Here is a 17314-nt window from a genome sequence, read left to right as displayed (position 1 = left end):
CCCTCGTCAGACTCGTACCTGGGCAGAGAGACACACCAATCCGGTACATTATACACAATTTAATATACTGAGGATTCAGATGGGGAGGGCGTGTCCCAGGGGGACCATTCCAGTCAGAGGAAGGAAGTTATTAGGGGGAAATCCGCTGTACAAAAGCCACAGGAAGCAAAAATAACGGAGGCATGTCCACTTCCTGTAATCCTACACCGGGCCAGCATCCAGCGCTGAAAATCCATGACGTTTCCTCCTGCAAAATCAGTCTGAAGAAATAAAGGGAAGAAATGACATCCGTAAGATGGAGGAGGGTAGGGTTAGGTCAGCAGAGAGCTTTAGGGTTGGATCTGAGGCAGTGGTTCTCAACCTGGGGGGGTCGCGACAGGGCAAGCAGCTTGGCCGGGGAGGGGGGCGCCATCCACACAACAGCCTTGCGGGGTAGATCGAGCTAGAGCGTTCGTCTGTCTGGAGCAGCGGAAAAGAGCGAGATCGGCATGGTGGGACAAGAGGCAGAGCTGAACTGAGAACCCGGGAAAAAAAAAACAATTTATATACAGTCGTGAACAATGGATCTTCACGCTGTGGGTCGGTTTAATTTCTGTGAAAGGACCCTTGCATAATTCTATGGTTGGGGGTCACCACAGCATGAGGAACTGGATTAAAGGGTCGTGGCATTAGGAAGGTTGAGAGCCACTGATCCAAGGCTTCTGTGTACAGGAGGGAGGCAACAGGCCCTGGAACAACACCCTGTTCTGTTTCTTATGGATACCCCCCCCCCTAATTTGGCTTCACAGGAGGGCCATTCACGGGGGAGGGGGGTGTTGTCAAGAAGGCCAGAACATCATGAAGCCTCTCTTCCCATTACACTGAGGCCCAGCCAGGACTGGAAGCCCTGAGGGATGCCAGGCTCCAGGTGGGGGCTGGGGATCCCCCAGAATTACAGCTCATCTCCATGCTACCGAGATTATTCTCCCTGGAGGAAATGGGTGCTTTGGAAGGCGGAGGGGCTCTGTGGCATGGCATCTCATGGGGGGTCCCTGTAGTTCCCAGCCTCCACACAAGCCCCCCCCCCAATATCTCCCAGAGAATCCTGGCCTGGATTTGACAACTCTGCTCCTCTATCCTCTGCCAGTGGCTGGGGTGGGGGGAACCTAAAAGCAGCATGCGCGCCACATGTGATGGTTCTGTGAAGATTCAAGGGGGTGGCAGGTCACAGTGGATGAGTGAGAGGGTTGTGAGTGTCCTGCATAGTGCAGGGGGTTGGACTAGATGACCCAGGAGGTCCCTTCCAACTCTGTGATTCTATCATTCTAAATTCTGTCTCAACATCCGGAAGAAGGTCCTGACAGTCAGAGCGGTTCCTCAGTGGAACAGGCTTCCTCAGGAGGTGGTGGGTTCTCCATCTTTGGAGATTTTTGAACAGAGGCTGGAGAGCCATCTGACAGAGAGGCTGATTCTGTGAAGGCTCAAGGGGGTGGCAGGTGACAGTGGATAAGCAATAGGGTTGTGAGTGTCCTGCATAGTGCAGGGGGTTGGACTAGATGACCCAGGAGGTCCCTTCCAACTCTATGATTCTATGATTCTATGTAGGGAAAACCGTCAGGCTAGCCACACAACTTAAAGCAAGCCCTCAGGATCCCACATACTGATACAGACAGCTGAGAAAAGTAGTGTTGACTTGCTGAGGCTTAAAGCCCGGAAATCTTGTTTCCAGATCTCATCAACGGATGATGCCTTGCCCAGCCCCCTCACCCCAAGCGTTTCTCCTCCCCAGAAGCCCCGTCCCCCCACCTTCTCCTCACCTGTGCAAGGTAGCACGTTTTGACATGGAGCTGTCTCCACCAGCTCCCGCCTCTGCCCATCCAGGAGTTCACACAAAGGCTTTGGCTCTCCCCAGAAGCTGGTGTTCAGCATCTTCCCAGTGCCTTCCTGGATGTCCATCCTGCCGGGGTGGGGGAGGGATGTTAAAATCGTGGGCCTGGCTGGCTCGGGACACGTCTCCCACCCCAAGCAGGCCAAATCCAATCTGGATTCATCGGCCCTCTTCTATCCGTTTCCCTCTGTTGAAGACACGGTCTCCCTCGCCCCCCAAAAAACAGGACAACTCCCTTTTTGGTCTTCCCTACTCCGGCCCAAAGCGGATGTTCCATTCTCTCCTGCCAGCTGCCAGGGACATTGTCCTCGTCCCTAAATCAGTGACACACGGAAGCTCCTTTCCCACCAAGAAGAGAAGAAGAGCTGGTCTTCTTGTGCCCCGCTTTACACTACACAAAAGCATCTCAAAGCGGCTTACAACTGCCTTCCCTTCCTCTCCCCACAACAGACACACTGTGAGAGAGGTGAGGGCGAGAGAGCTCCAGGAGAACTGTGGCTGGCTCAAGGTCACCCAGCTGGCCGCGTGTGGAAGAGTGGGGAATCAAACTAGGTTTCCAGATTAGAGGCTGCCACTCTTAACCACTGTTGCTCTGGAGATAAAGGAGTGCTTTGAAGGGTGGACTCAGTGGCCAGGATACCCAAAATGCTCATGCCACCTTTCTGGGTGCCCACCAAGGAATTTTAGAATGTCAGCAGGGACAAGATGGCTTTGGAATGGGTGTGCAAATTAAAAGGCCTCTTGCTCAAGACAGCAAATTAAAAGGCCTCTTGCTCAACAGACGCATGTCCTGCGTCTAATCTTGAAGGCCACCCACTTCTGGTGGAGCCCACTGCCACTGTGTCCCCTTCCCCCTGCCACACAGTCTGCATGCCTGCCCTGTTGCTGGTCAGACACACTTTCCCCACCTGCTTGCTCACTTGCAGGCCTTCTTTCCCAACCATTCTCTGGGCTGTATGTGCTGCCCAGAATCACAAGGGGAGGCAGAGAACATAAGAGAAGCCATGTTGGATCAGGCCAGTGGCCCCTCCAGTCCAACACTCTGTGCCACACAGTGGCCAAAACCAAGGTACCATCAGGAGGTCCACCAGCAGCCTTAAGAACATAAGAGAAGCCATGTTGGATCAGGCCAATGGCCCATCCAGTCCAACACTGTGTCATACAGTGGCCCAAACCCAGGGGCCATCAGGAGGTCCACCAGCAGCTTTAAGAACATAAGAGAAGCCATGTTGGATCAGGCCAGTGGCCCATCCAGTCCACCACTCTGTGTCATACAGTGGCCCAAACCCAGGGGCCATCAGGAGTTCCACCAGCAGGGCCATGAGAACATAAGAGAAGTCATGTTGGATCAGGTCAATGGCCCATCCAGTCCACCACTCTGTGTCATACAGTGGCCCAAACCAAGGTGCCATCAGGAGGTCCACCAGCAGCCTTAAGAACATAAGAGAAGCCATGTTGGATCAGGCAAAGAGCCCACCCAGTCCAACCCTCTGTGTCCCACAGTGGCCAAAACCCAGAGGCTACCAGGAGGTCCACAAGCAGGACATGTGGCTAGGAGCATGAAAGGAGGCCTCAGAAGTGAGTAAGTTGGGGAAAGATGCACAGGTGGGTGGTGGAGGAGGGGCAGATGGGCAGGGAGGGCATGTGGAAGTAGCAGAGAGGCTGGATCTTGGCCTCCTGGTCCCCTCCACCCAGCCCCCCCCCCTCGACCCATGTCACTTACGAGTACTCAGGGTAGACGACCTTGCACTCCCTTTTGCGGGATCTCACTGGGTTCTCCCCACAAGCCGGCTCGCACAGACTCCAGGCACTCCAGTCCGTCCAGGTACCTGGCACTGAGACAAACCAGGCCCATCAGACCAATCATCCACCTACAGGCAGCGGGTAATCGGAACGAGACACAGGCAGCTTTGGCTGTAAACTTGCAGGACTAGCTTGTTTTTTGCAGGGCTCCTTCCTAGACTCCGTCATTCCACACGGGGACCTCTCCGAGATTCGGAGGCAATAAACCTCTGAATACCAGTGACAGGAGGCAACATCAGGGGGAGGCCTCAGCATCTGTGTCCTGTTCGTTAGCCCTGCACAGTAAGTGGCCAGCTGCTGTGGGAGGCAAGATGCTGGACCAGATGGACCCCTAGTCTGATCCAGCAGGGCCCTTCTGAGGTTCTCATGAAGACCTTGACCTCTCTACCTTGTTGTTGGCCCTCCAGAGGAACTGTCTGTCCACTATGTGAGATGGAATGCTGGACTAGATGGACCCCTGGTCTGACCCAGCAGGGCTCTTCTGAAGTTCTTATGAAGTCCTCAACCTCTATAACCTTTTACTAGTCCTCCAGAGGAACTAGTTGGCTACTGAATGAAACAGGATGCTGGACTAGATGGACCCCTGGTCTGACCCAGCAGGGCTCTTCTGAAGTTCTTATGAAGTCCTCGACCTCTATAACCTGTTACTGGTCCTCCAGAGGAAACAGTTGGCTACTGAATGAAACAGGATGCTGGACTAGATGGACCCCTGGTCTGACCCAGCAGGGCTCTTCTGAAGTTCTTATGAAGTCCTCGACCTCTATAACCTGTTACTGGTCCTCCAGAGGAAACAGTTGGCTACTGAATGAGACAGGATGCTGGCTAGATGGACCCCTGGTCTGACCCAGCAGGGCTCTACTGATGTTCTTATGAAGGTCTCAGCTTCTCTGCCCTGTGGTTGGCCCTCCAGAGGAACTGGCTGGCCACAGTGTGAGACACGATGCTGGACCAGATGGACCTCTTGGATGCTTTAGGATGCTTAGGGCTGATCCTGCATTGAGCAGGGGGTTGGACTAGATGGCCTGTATGGCGCCTTCCAGCTCTATGATTCTATGATTCTATGACCACTAGTCTGATCCAGGAGGACTCTTATATTCTTATGAATAAATATTCTTATGAATATATTCTTATTAATATATAATATGGAGGTTTCCGTGACCTCCAGCAGGGCTCTTCTTATGTTCTTAGCAGTGATTTGACTTCGCCCGTTCTGTAATATTTACATTTAAGCATGGCACAGGCTTGTTCCTGATGAACTTTTAGCAATCTTGAAGATGTCTTTAACCATTAATTGAACCGATGTGCCTCTAACAGTATCGGTAACATTGTTTTGTGGAAAGATTTTACTTCCTGAGAGACAGAATTCTGTAAGCACTTTTTCTAAATCACCAAGAGAATAAAGAAGTCGGGGTTACTGAAAACTAGCTTTTAAAAGAACGTGCTTTTGGGCTACGCCCCCAAAAGAAGATACGCCCAATTTATATGGTTGACAGTTTAACCTCAGGAACATTGCAGGATACAGCTTATATGTTTCACACAAATTTTAGATACAGGAATCTGCTGCATCTTTCAGAAAACAATGTATATTTGACGGCTGTTAAAGGCGGCTTTGTCAAAACACATGGTGATCGCTTTTCTTCTGACTGACAACATGAGAGTTTACACTACAATTATTTTCTTGACACTTTTTCAACTGGAGCACATTTATATATTTAGTCTAGAATGTATTTGATTTCTGTTTTTTGTGCTTCTGTATACAGGCACCTCGCATTCTCTTGGTCTGGATTTCTTGCCTTGGTCGGGAAACCCCTGGAGGTTTGAGGGTGAAGCCTGAGAAGGGTGGGATTTGGGGAGGGGAGGAAGTCTCAGGTAGCTATGCTGCCATAGAGCAGGGGTGGCCCAACTGTGGCTCTCCAGATGTCCATGGACTACAATTCCCATGAGCCCCTGCTGGCAGGGGCTCATGGGAATTGTAGTCCATGGACATCTGGAGAGCCGCTGTTGGGCCACCCCTGCTAGAGCCAACCTTCCAATGCAGCCATATTCTCCACAGGACCTGATCTCTGTTGCCTGGAGACCAGTTGGATCCTGGGAGAGCTCTAGGCCCCACTTAGAGATTGGCATGGAAACCATAATAGCCAGGTGGGAAACCTTAGAAGAAGAAGAGTTGGTTCTTAGATGCCGCTTTCCTCTACCCGAAGGAGTCTCAAAGCGGCTTACAGTCGCCTTCCCTTTCCTCTCCCCACAACAGACACCCTGTGAGGGAGGGGAGGCTGAGAGAGCCCTGATATTACTGAAGAAGAAGAAGGGTTGGTTCTTATATGCTGCTTTTCTCTACCTGAAGGAGTCTCAAAGCAGCTTACAATCACCTTCCCTTTCCTCTCCCCACAACAGACACCCTGTGAGGGAGGGGAGGCTGAGAGAGCCCTGATATTACTGAAGAAGAAGAAGAGTTGGTTCTTAGATGCCGCTTTTCTCTACCCGAAGGAGTCTCAAAGCGGCTTACAGTCGCCTTCCCTTTCCTCTCCCCACAACAGACACCCTGTGAGGGAGGGGAGGCTGAGAGAGCCCTGATATTACTGAAGAAGAAGAAGGGTTGGTTCTTATATGCTGCTTTTCTCTACCTGAAGGAGTCTCAAAGCAGCTTACAATCACCTTCCCTTTCCTCTCCCCACAACAGACACCCTGTGAGGGAGGTGGGGTTCAGAGAGCCCTGATATTACTGAAGAAGAAGAAGATTTGGTTCTTATATGCCACTTTTCTCTACCTGAAGGAGTCTCAAAGTGGCTTGCAGTCACCTTCTCTTTCCTCTCCCTACAACACACACCCTGTGAGGTGGGTGAGGCTGAGAGAGCCCTGATGTTACTGCTCGGTCAGAATAAATTTATCAACGCTGTGGCAAGCCCAAGGTCACCCAGCTGGCTGCATGCAGAGGAGAAGTGGAGAATCAAACCCAGTTTGCCAGATTAGAAGTCCACACTGCTGACCACCCTTGAAGTTTCGCTCTTCCAACATGCCTCAGGGCTCAAACCCTTTTGTCACAGCCTTGCCTCTTGCAAAAAGACGCCCACCCAGACAGACTCACACATGCACTTATTGACGCTGTAGCAGTTTCTCATTTCGTTGTAGTCCCCGGGGCAGCGCTTCCCTTCATGGGCCCGTCCGGCGCACCGTCTGGTCCTCCTCTGAAGTCCGGGGATCTGCCGACATTCGATCTTTCCGGTGAAGGTGTGCCGGGTGCAGGGGGACCAATCCGACCACTCGGACCAGTGTCCATCCACTGTGCGGAGGGTGAGAGGACAGGCTCAGGAAGACGGCGGTCATTAGATTGCCCCCCTCCCCGTGGGCCTTTCCGTTCAGTAATGCAGTGTAGGAGGCAGAAGCTAGAGAGACCCTCCTCCCATGTTTTGCGCTAGGCCAGGGGTAGTCAAACTGCGGCCCTCCAGATGTCCATAGACTACAATTCCCATGAGCCCCTGCCAGCATTCGCTGGCAGGGGGCTCCTGGGAAATGTAGTCCATGGACATCTGGAGGGCCGCAGTTTGACTACCCTTGCGCTAGGCCAAATCTGGACCTGGAGTGGTTGAGAAGCTTTATTGATGTGACCAATGAAATTGCTTAATACTGAATCCGCCCTCAGCCCATCAAGGTCAGTTGTCCACTCCGATTGGCAGAGACCCCCCAGGGTCTCAGGCAGAGGTCTTTCACATCCCATTAACTAGAGATGTTAGGGACTGAACCCTCCTTAAAGGAAAAGGTAAAGGTATCCCCTGTGCAAGCATAGATCTGTCTTAAACTCATGTCTGACCCTTGGGGTGACGCCCTCCAGCGTTTTCATGGCAGACTCAATACAGGGTGGTTTGCCAGTGCCTTCCCCCGTCATTACCTTTTACCCCCCCAGCAAGCTGGGTCCTCATTTTACCGACCTCGGAAGGATGGAAGGCTGAGTCAACCTTGAGCCGGCTGCTGGGATCAAACTCCCAGCCTCATGGGCAGAGCTTCAGACAGCATGTCGGCTGCTTTACCACACTGCGCCACAAGAGGCCATGAACCCTCCTTATGGACTTCACAAAGGGATTCAAAAGCCCGCTGAAGCAGAGGCAGTGTTAGTTCTGGAAGGACGTCCAGAAATTGGTAGCCAAAACTGGCTGCCTTCTGGGGAATGGGACATTTGAAGGGGTGGCCAGAAGAACTGACAAGAGCAAACAAGCCAGATGGGGCAGTCTCTAGGTCCCACGGCCGAGGGTGTAGACTGCACGGGGCATTTTACCCACCCCCAGTTCGAATGAATCCCACCCATCTACACTGAATTAGAGTTGCATTTTGATTTTGGGCGCTTTAAATCTTCCCTCTGCAACATGCATGACTGATTCGTGGTGACCCTACCTTCCCCCCCCCCCGCCCCGGAGATCCTGGAGTGGATATAAGCCTCGATATTTCAAAAACTGCCATGCGTAAATGTGTAGCTCTCTATTTTTTCTGAATTAACTTGCTGCCTTGCTGTAGTCTTCCCTGATTGGCCAGAGTGTCAGTTCAAAGACTTCCTGGTTCCCTGTTGCAAGGCTTCTGTTAAAGTGACTGCGCTCCAGAAACCCTAACTTCTCTCAGCAGAGATTTGCCTCTTGGATTTATTCCCCTGCCTCTGTTTTCTCCAATCCCCCCCCCCCCGCCCCGGCCCCATTCAAGAAAATAAAGAGGCTCCTGCTGCACTTGGCTCCCCCCCCCCCCCGTTCTGAGCTTCCCCAATCGAGTGCAGAACACTTTCTGTTTCAATGATGTGGGGGGGGGGAAGATAGAGGAAGACCCGAGTTCAAATCAATCTGAATTCAGCAGGTTCCACAATGGAATAAACAAAGTAAGTGCAGAATCAGCCCAGGTTACTCACTCGTGACAGGCTTCCAAATCCCTTCCAGCTTGTTCCACTTTACCTGGACAAGGCACCTTGGTGTTGCAGGCGAAACTCCGAGTGTCTGGCCCTTGGCAGCTCTGCCCTCCGTACTTTGGCGCGGGACTGTCACACAGACGCTTCTCCAGTTGCCGGCCCACCGCGCAGGTCACTGAGCAGTCGCTGGAAGGCTTCCAGCTGCCCCAGTTGCCACCCACTGAGGGGGGCAGCACAGACAGAGAAAGAACGATAGTGAGATACTGAGAAGGTACAAAGACTATTTCGAGCAAGGGCATCGTGGATTCACAGCCAGAATTTTCACCACTCTAAAAATGTGCCATTCTCCCTACAGCAGGGGTAGTCAACCTGTGGTCCTCCAGATGTCCATGGACTACAATTCCCATGAGCCCCTGCCAGCAAACGCTGGCAGGGGCTCATGGGAATTGTAGTCCATGGACATCTGGAGGACCACAGGTTGACTACCCCTGCCCTGCAAGGAGGAACGAAGATAAATTGTTTATAAGATGTTGTCTAAACTGGGCTGATCCTCTCTGGAATGTAATTTTTGATAACCTCTCTCACAAGACCAAAGTTCATTTCATAGCTGAGATAGTCCTCCTCAAGGCTAGAGAAATGGAAGAAGAGTGGGTCACTACCGTTGATGTAAACAATTGTGCGGGAGCAGCTTTTCAGAACTTGTCAGCAACTTTTGGGGGGGGGGCTGGCTTGGTGGCTGCAGGGTGGTCCCGTGGGATGTCCAAGGGGGGTGGAGACCCCAGGTGATTGGCTTGACCCGTGAGGGCATCATCTTTCCCCGCCTCCAATGGGAAGTTATTTTATCTCATGTAATTTTATTGTTCTCCACGCAGATTTGGGAACCCCCCTGTGTCTGTCTTTCTTCTGCAGTAAAATTATAAAAAGGTTTTTCCCTCAGGGTGATTCATTGGGGACGGGCAGAAGAACCCAAATCTGGCTATCAAGGGGAACTGAAACCTTTAGCCTGGAGGTGAGCTATAGGTCCAGAGGATCCCCCGGTCCCACAGGGATCTCTAGTCTCACTGATGCCCGCCCTTGTGATCCCCGAAAAGGAACAGGGTGTCATCATGTAGAATTTAGTAGGGGGGAGGGATGATGAGGCTTTCTTCCCTCTTACCTGGACAGAAGGGCAGTCCTGCACACTCTTGGGACTCTCTGTCGTTCCCCGGACACCAGTTACCTGGTGGGTTACTGGAAGGCGCGGGGTTGTTGCATGGACGGCGACGCTCCTTTGTGGGCTTCCGGGCCGAACCTTCCGGGATACAAGTGGCAGAGCAGGCGCCCCATGCCTCCCAGCTCCCCCAGTTCCCATTGGCTGCAAAAGAAGGGGGCACAGAAGGATTAGGGGGATGAAGAAGAAGAAGAAGAAGAGTTGATTCTTATATGCCGCTTTCCTCTACCCGAAGGAGGCTCAAAGCAGCTTACAGTCGCCTTCCCTTTCCTCTACCCATAACAGACACCCTGTGAGGGAGGGGAGGCTGAGAGAGCCCTGATATTACTGAAGAAGAAGAGTTGGTTCTTATAGGCCACTTTTCTCTACCCAAAGGAGTCTCAAAGTGGCTTACATTCGCCTTCCCTTTCCTCTCCCCACAACAGACACCCTGTGAGGTGGGTGAGGCTGAGAGAGCCCTGAGATTACTGAAGAAGAAGAGTTGGTTCTTATATGCCGCTTTTCCCTACCCGAAGGAGGCTCAAAGCAGCTTACAGTCGCCTTCCCATTCCTCTCCCCACAACAGACACCCTGTGGGGTGGGTGAGGTTGAGAGAGCCCTGATATCACTGCTCGGTCAGAACAGCTTTATCAGTGCCCTGACGAGCCCAAGGTCACCCAGCTGGCTGCATGTGGGGGAGCACAGAATCGAACCCGGCATGCCAGATTAGAAGTCCGCATTCCTAACCACTACACCAAACTGGCTGGAGGAAGGTATCCAAAAAGAGGGAACAACATGGGGGCTAAATCTTTCCCTCTCTTTCCCTCTTTCCCTCTCTTGCCTCATCTCCATGCCTTTCTTCCTCCAGCCCAGGCCGGGGTGACTAAATGGTGGCCGTCCAGATCTCAGTGGACTACAATTCCCATGAGCCCCTGCCAACTGGCATGGGCTCATGGGCACTGTAGTCCACGGACATCTGGAGGGCCACTGTTCGACAATGCTTGCATTCTCCATTTCCCCAACAGATCGTCTATACCAGGGGTAGTCCAACTGCGGCCCTCCAGATGTCCATGGACTACAATTCCCAGGAGCCCCTGCCAGCATTCGCTGGCAGGGGGTCCTGGGAATTGTAGTCCATGGACATCTGGAGGGCCGCAGTTTGACTACCCCTGGTCTATACAGAATGCTGCAGTACTTGCCAGATTACTCTTTTACGGTTCTACCAATTTTTTTTTCATTATTATTAATAAATCATCATTTCATTTGTTTCTTTGTTTAGATTTTTATACCGCCCTTCCTGACGGCTCTGGGCAGTTCACAGAAAACATTTCGGAACATCTACATGGAACAGTGTCAGTACAACAACAATAACATACCAACTGGACCTAGAACAGTATTTTGACAACAATAATTTTGACACCCCCTTGGTAGGTTCGACCTCTCAGTCTGGGGGGGGGGGGGGGTCCTGTAGATGCAAATGCCTGGTGGAATCATCATTCTTCTTCCAGCCTGCCCTTCCCATAAGACTCGGGGCCGATAGCATTAAATCAGTAAAATACAGTCTTAACTTGAATTCAAGTTTCCATCCGTTCATTTCATACCAAAGAGGCTGACCCAGCCACTCACGCGAGAGATAATAAAAGGCAGGCTGGAATGATAGAGTCGGAAGGGGCCTCCAGGGTCATCTAGTCCAACCCCCTGCAGAATGCAGGCAATTCTCAACTACCTGCCCACCCACAGTGACCCCAATTCCATGCCCAGATGATGCCCGCCCCCCTCCCCAGAATCCCTGACCAAAATCGTGATCAGCATTTCCCTGGACATGCAAGACAGGACCCAGTCCCTTCTGCCCACCCTCTCACAATCTGCCTAAGGTCACAGAATCAGCACTTCACCTCACCTCAGTCCCCTTCTATCAATCCCCCCCATCCTGCAACCCATCAGTCTCCTGTTATTTCTCCCATCGCCAAAACTTACTCGGACAGACTTGCTGGGTGTCGCAGGAACGCGTCTCCACCTTGCTACCTGGGCAGGTGCCTCCGCATGCCGGGGGCGGGTTGGTGCAGCTCCGCTCCCTGGTCTGGACCCCCTTGAGACAAGTCACCGAGCAAGGGCCCCAAGCCCCCCATTCCGACCAGCCGCCCATCACTGTGAGGAAAGAAGAGATCAGGTCAACGGACGGGCCACCCCCGGCCACAGAATAAACTACCCCACATCGTGTCCGGAATCCTTCCCGATGCAGAAGAGACCATTTCCTCACGGGGGTGCTTCTAAAACCCCAAAAGAAACCCAATTAAATATACAGGACATAAGCACAACAGCATCAACATAGAAACACGGCGGAATTAATCACCCATCCCAAAAAACATCTAATAACGGAGGCGGGAAGAGGGTTCCCTCGATACCACACAGCCTAGATGCTGCCTAACTATTACCAGGGGGGGCTCAGCCCAATCTTCCTCACCGCCCTGGCCTCAACCGTAGACCTGGTGGAAGAGCTCCGTTTTGCAGGCCCTGCGGAACGCCGGAAGCTCCTGCAGGGCCTGCAGCTCACCCGGGAGCTCATTCCACCAGGTGGGGGCCAGGACCGAAAAGGCCCTGGCCCTGGTCGAGGCCAGGCGTGCTTGTTGGCCACCCGAATGACCCCTGATCTCTAAGAGGCCAGAGATCCCTTCCAGATCCGTGGAGAAAAAGGCCGCTTTGGAGAGTGATCTCTGTGGCTTCGTACCTGTCGAGCTCCTTCCCCAGCTCTGCCCCCAAATCTCCAGTCCGTCTAAACCACAAGCCCGCTTCACGCACCAGTTAACCAGTTGCTGTAGAGGGCCAGCTAACCAGGTACAGAAGACTTGAAGAAGAAGAAGAGTTGGGTCTTATATGCCGCTTTTCTCTACCCAAAGGAGGCTCAAAGCGGCTTACATTCGCCTTCCCTTTCCTCTCCCCACAACAGACACCCTGTGGGGTGGGTGAGGCTGAGAGAGCCCTGATATCACAGCTCGGTCAGAACAGCTTTATCAGTGCTGTGACTAGCCCAAGGTCACCCAGCTGGTTGCATGTGGGGGAGTGCAGAATCGAACCCGGCATGCCAGATTAGAAGTCCGCACTCCTAACCACTACACCAAACTTGTCCTGTTGCCACTTTCCAGCACTGGTGTCCAGAGCTCTGCTTCCTCTGAATGTGGATTGTTCAACAGAGGGGCCAGCCCCCACATGAGACCCAGATAACCCACAATCTTAGGTCAGTTCCCCTGGAGCAAATGACTCCTTCGGACGGTGGACCCTATAGCATTGTACGCCACTGAGGGCCTGCTCCTCCCCAAACGCCTCCAACGCCAGCCTCCAGAATTGTCCCAACTCAAAGCTGGCAGCCCTATAGAAATCCCACCAGCTGGATCTTCCTCCCAGCTTAAGTTGAAGGAAAACTCCTTTGCAGGGCTTCAAACATCCCTGCACAGTGTGCTGGAACAAAGGCTTACGTGTTTGCCCACCAGCTGTAATGAGGCCCAGAGGTCTCGGTTTCTCATCAGTAAGCAAAGCAAGCGAGATGATCAACTGTATGCATTTACTTTGCAAAACACAGCCATGCTTCATCGAGAGAGAGAGAGAGAGAGAGAGAGCACATCAGAGCCATTACAAAAGATGAATCTAAAAGCGTCGGCTCCTATAATCAAAAGAGAGCGCGTCTGAGCTATGGGTAGAGATTAAAGCGAAAGATTCAGCCAATATGTTTAAATCAAAGTAATGTGGGAGCAGGAGAAAATCAGCCGCAGTCAATAGGACTCTGAGAGCATGGTTTTTATGGACTACGGAGCTGTAAACAACCATACGGGTCCAATTGTGTGTTGGAGATCATTAAATCTGCTCATTCTGGCCTGGGAAATTCTGGGCGAATTAGAGACAGAGCCTGTGGGAGGCTGGAGTAGGGGTCGGGCAGACCCTGGTGGGGTAAAGGTAAAGGTATCCCCTGTGCAAGCACTGAGTCATGTCTGACCCTTGGGGTGACGCCCTCCAGCGTTTTCATGGCAGACTCAATACGGGGTGGTTTGCCAGTGCCTTCCCCAGTCATTACCGTTTACCCCCCAGCAAGCTGGTTACTCATTTTACCGACCTCGGAAGGATGGAAGGCTGAGTCAACCTTGAGCCAGCTGCTGGGATCGAACTCCCAGCCTCATGGTCAGAGCTTCAGACTGCATGTCTGCTGCCCTACCACTCTGCGCCACAAGAGGCTCTCCCTGGTGGGATAGGCGGCCATAAAGCCCGTCTTGTAAAGTTGCCATTTGTTCCTATGTCAGAGTTGCCCCGTACTAAATTTAGTTTTTATTTTATTTTATTTTATTTTATTTTATTTTATTTTATTTTATTTTATTTTATTTTATTTTATTTTTGTACCGCCCTCCCCAGAGGCTCAGGGCGGTTTACATGGAACATAAATAAATAAATAAATAAATAAATATGAACAATACATAAAACAATCTATAACATATGAATAACCATACAATAATATTAATAACAGGTAGTTATTAATAACAGCTAGATTTTTGGGGTAAGTCACCGCTCGTGGCGCCTTACAACATTAAAACCAATAAGGTCAAAATGACATATAATCAAACAACAAATACAATATATAAAAATACACAGCATATCTCTCTTAAAAGAGCCCAAACAGGGTGACCCGTCAAAGGCCACCCTAAACTCTGCAGCTTTGCTTGCCCTGTGGAAGTTAAGCAAATCTGGCAGGGCACAGGGACCACCTGAGAGTGCATTCCATACGGTCGGGGCCACAATGGAAAAGGCCCTTCCCCTGTTGAGACATCTGTGGTCAGCACCTGCTAGAGCTGGCTTTCTCAACCCAGGTTTCTTGGTGTCCCTGAAAGAGTTCCCCGAATGGGTAGGAGTTAATTTTTTTTATATTTTTAGAATTTGTTAAACATTTATCGGATGTTGACCTGCCCCTCCCAAATGGCCAGTAATGGGCCTGGAAGCAGCGGGAAGGGGAGGGGCCCCAGGTGGGCGTGTCCACAGCTCTGCTTCCCAACCCTATTCTGCATAGTTGCATCACTTCTGGGGTTTCTCAAAGCCTGAAGAATGTTTCAGGGGTTTCCCAATCGAAGACAGTTGAGAAAGGCTGTGCTAGACGATCATAGAATCATAGAGTTGGAAGGGACCTCCTGGGTCATCTAGTCCAACCCCCTGCACTATGCAGGACACCCACAATCAATGACCATAGGGGGAGTGGAGGGACCTGTAATGGGAGAGGCCATGATCCCATGGGTATGATGGTTCCAGACCGGTAGGGGCTTTGAAAATTAACGCCAACAGCTTGAATTGGATCGGAGGCTGATTTGGCAGCCAGTGCAACCGACACCGAATTGGATTTATATGAACTGATGATTATAAGTTATCACAAAAAGCGACATCCAGGTGGCGCTCTGGTATTTGGGCAAAACCTCTATGGTGAAGCCACCTTTTACCATAGAGTTTCTGCCCAAATACCAGAGCTTCACCTGGACATTGCCAGTGTGATGGCGTCATGCCAGCAGTGAGACCTTCCTCTTTCTCCAGGTTGCCCAGCTGATTGGCTGTTGGAGGGGCAGGAAGGAGGCTTTTTTTGGGCCTCCTCCAGTCCCAGCGAGAAAGGCAGACAACAAATAATGTAAACAAATGAATAAATAAAGTGCAAAGTGTGAAACCAGGAGGAGGCTGAGCTCACCGGAGGGGTAAAGAATCGACTGCAGTATCACATTTGACCCCCCCCCCCCGAAACCCCACCCACCCAGCACAGAAGAAACGCACCCAACAGCAGAGACAAGACACTCACCAGGGCAACAAGCTCCCAATCCACAGGGTTTCAGCTCCCACCGGCGGGATTCCTCCCCACAGTTCCCCTGGCCATGGCATGCCTGCCTGCGCAGCTGGGTCCCTTCCGCACAGGACACGGAGCAGGGAGTCCAGGGGGACCATTCGCTCCACGCGGCTGGGCTGTGGCCGAAGGCAGAAAGAGGAAGAAGGTCAAAAAGACACTGCAGTTGAACGTGCATCTCCTACGTAGCTAGTTCCAGTCTGGGAAATTCTGGAAGATAGTGGGAGAGAGGTACGTGGGAGAAGGGGGGCTCATTGATTGGTGTCGTATGTCTTGTGATTTCACTTGCGGGTCAGTGGGCAGCCCTTCTGCTTCTGAAATTGGGGTCAGGTAGTTGTAAGTTTCTTCATTGTGCAGGGGGTTGGACTAGATGACCCTTGAGGTCCCTTCCAACTCTATGATTCTATGATTCCTGTAGGCCTACCACCCACTATCCCAGCCACCGATTGGCAGGGAGGTGTAGGGGAAGGGGTAGATTTGCCAATTGTGGATTGGGAAATTCCTGGGGACTTGGGGGGTGGAGCCTGGAGTGGACGGAGTATTGAAGAGTGCTCGGCAGGGATGTGATGTCACTCTAGGACTGTTTCTCCTAGACTCTATAGTATATCATAGAGTCTGCCCTACAAAGCTGCCATTCCTTCCAGGGGAATTGATCCCCGTCATGTGGTTCCTTGAAATTTCAGGAACTCTTCAGGCTCCACCTGGAGGCCAGCAACCATAGGAAAGGGAGAGTTGTCGCAATATTAGTTTGAGTGGAAACCCAGAAGTTACGCTGCCACATTGGCATGCACCAGGATCCCCCCAAAACTCTAGAGTAATTTCACTTCTGGGAATTCACCGGAAGTAAAGCATGACATTGGTCTGATGTCTCCCACTCCCTGACGGCCAATCAGGGTCTGATGACTCCCACTCCCTGACAGCCAATGGGTCAGGCCACTGTTATGGCAACGGGGCAGGAAATCCCGCCTTCCTGTGAGGTCATTTCCTCCCGCCTAGGGCTGCCAGTTCTGGGGAAGGAAATTCTTGGGATAGAGCCTGGGGAGGGCAGAGTCTGAACAGGGGCTTGGCAAGGATCTGACGCCATCATGTTCAACCTGTGAAGCAACCATTTTCTCCGGGGGAACTCATCCGTTAATACTTCCAGGAGAACTCCAAGGTTCACGGAGAGGTTTAGGAGTGTGCCCCACATCCAAACATACAAAAAATCCTCTCAAATATATCTGTCCACGTTTCTGTCAGGGACTCGATTTGGATTCGTGCTGCCGATTTGACCGCTGATTTGACTCTGTTTGCTGGTTTTAGTGTTCACAGCTGTGAGGCCGGCAGTAACGTTTGGTCTGCTGGTCTAGATTAATTTCCGTAACCTTTCCCTCTTGGTTAGCCTTCTGACAGGGGCTGCCTTGAGTGCTATTTGGATGGTAGGAAGGAAAACAGATATTTTTTGAAAACATTCTAAACAGTGAAAATTATCCGCCCTGAAGCATTTTCACAAAGTGACAGACACTACCTCCTTGAAGAAAGAAAGAAGAAAGAAAGAAAGAAAGAAAGAAAGAAAGAAAGAAAGAAAGAAAGAAAGAAAGAAAGAAAGAGGGGGGGAGGGAGGGAGGGAGGGAGGGGGAAGGAAGGAAGGAAGGAAGGAAGGAAGGAAGGAAGGAAGAGGGAGGGAGGGGGAAGGAAGGAAGGAAGGAAGGAAGGAAGGAAGGAAGAGGGAGGGAG

General features: G+C 51.6%; 1 protein-coding gene and 1 long non-coding RNA gene across 2 annotated transcripts in view; one reads left to right on the top strand and one right to left on the bottom strand.

The window, feature by feature from the left end:
* Nucleotides 1-44: 44 nt before the first annotated feature.
* CFP (complement factor properdin) overlaps nt 45-17314 on the bottom strand; it is a 23611-nt gene continuing 6341 nt past the window's right edge. Inside the window, 8 exon segments of the mRNA XM_077329425.1 lie at nt 45-260; nt 1797-1936; nt 3591-3702; nt 6756-6950; nt 8599-8772; nt 9709-9906; nt 11719-11889; nt 15557-15717. Of these exon segments, the coding sequence (XP_077185540.1) occupies nt 256-260; nt 1797-1936; nt 3591-3702; nt 6756-6950; nt 8599-8772; nt 9709-9906; nt 11719-11889; nt 15557-15717 (1156 nt within the window). The 3' untranslated portion in view covers nt 45-255.
* On the top strand, nt 5768-11046 carry LOC143833517 (uncharacterized). Its single transcript, XR_013229657.1, has 3 exons — nt 5768-5812; nt 9490-9561; nt 11021-11046. It is a non-coding gene; the product is annotated as an uncharacterized LOC143833517 (long non-coding RNA).

The sequence above is a fragment of the Paroedura picta genome, chromosome 3, assembly GCF_049243985.1.
Source record: "Paroedura picta isolate Pp20150507F chromosome 3, Ppicta_v3.0, whole genome shotgun sequence".
Classification (NCBI taxonomy): domain Eukaryota; kingdom Metazoa; phylum Chordata; class Lepidosauria; order Squamata; family Gekkonidae; genus Paroedura; species Paroedura picta.
Note: the sequence above shows the minus strand (reverse complement) of the source record. Positions and strands in the feature narration are given on the sequence as shown.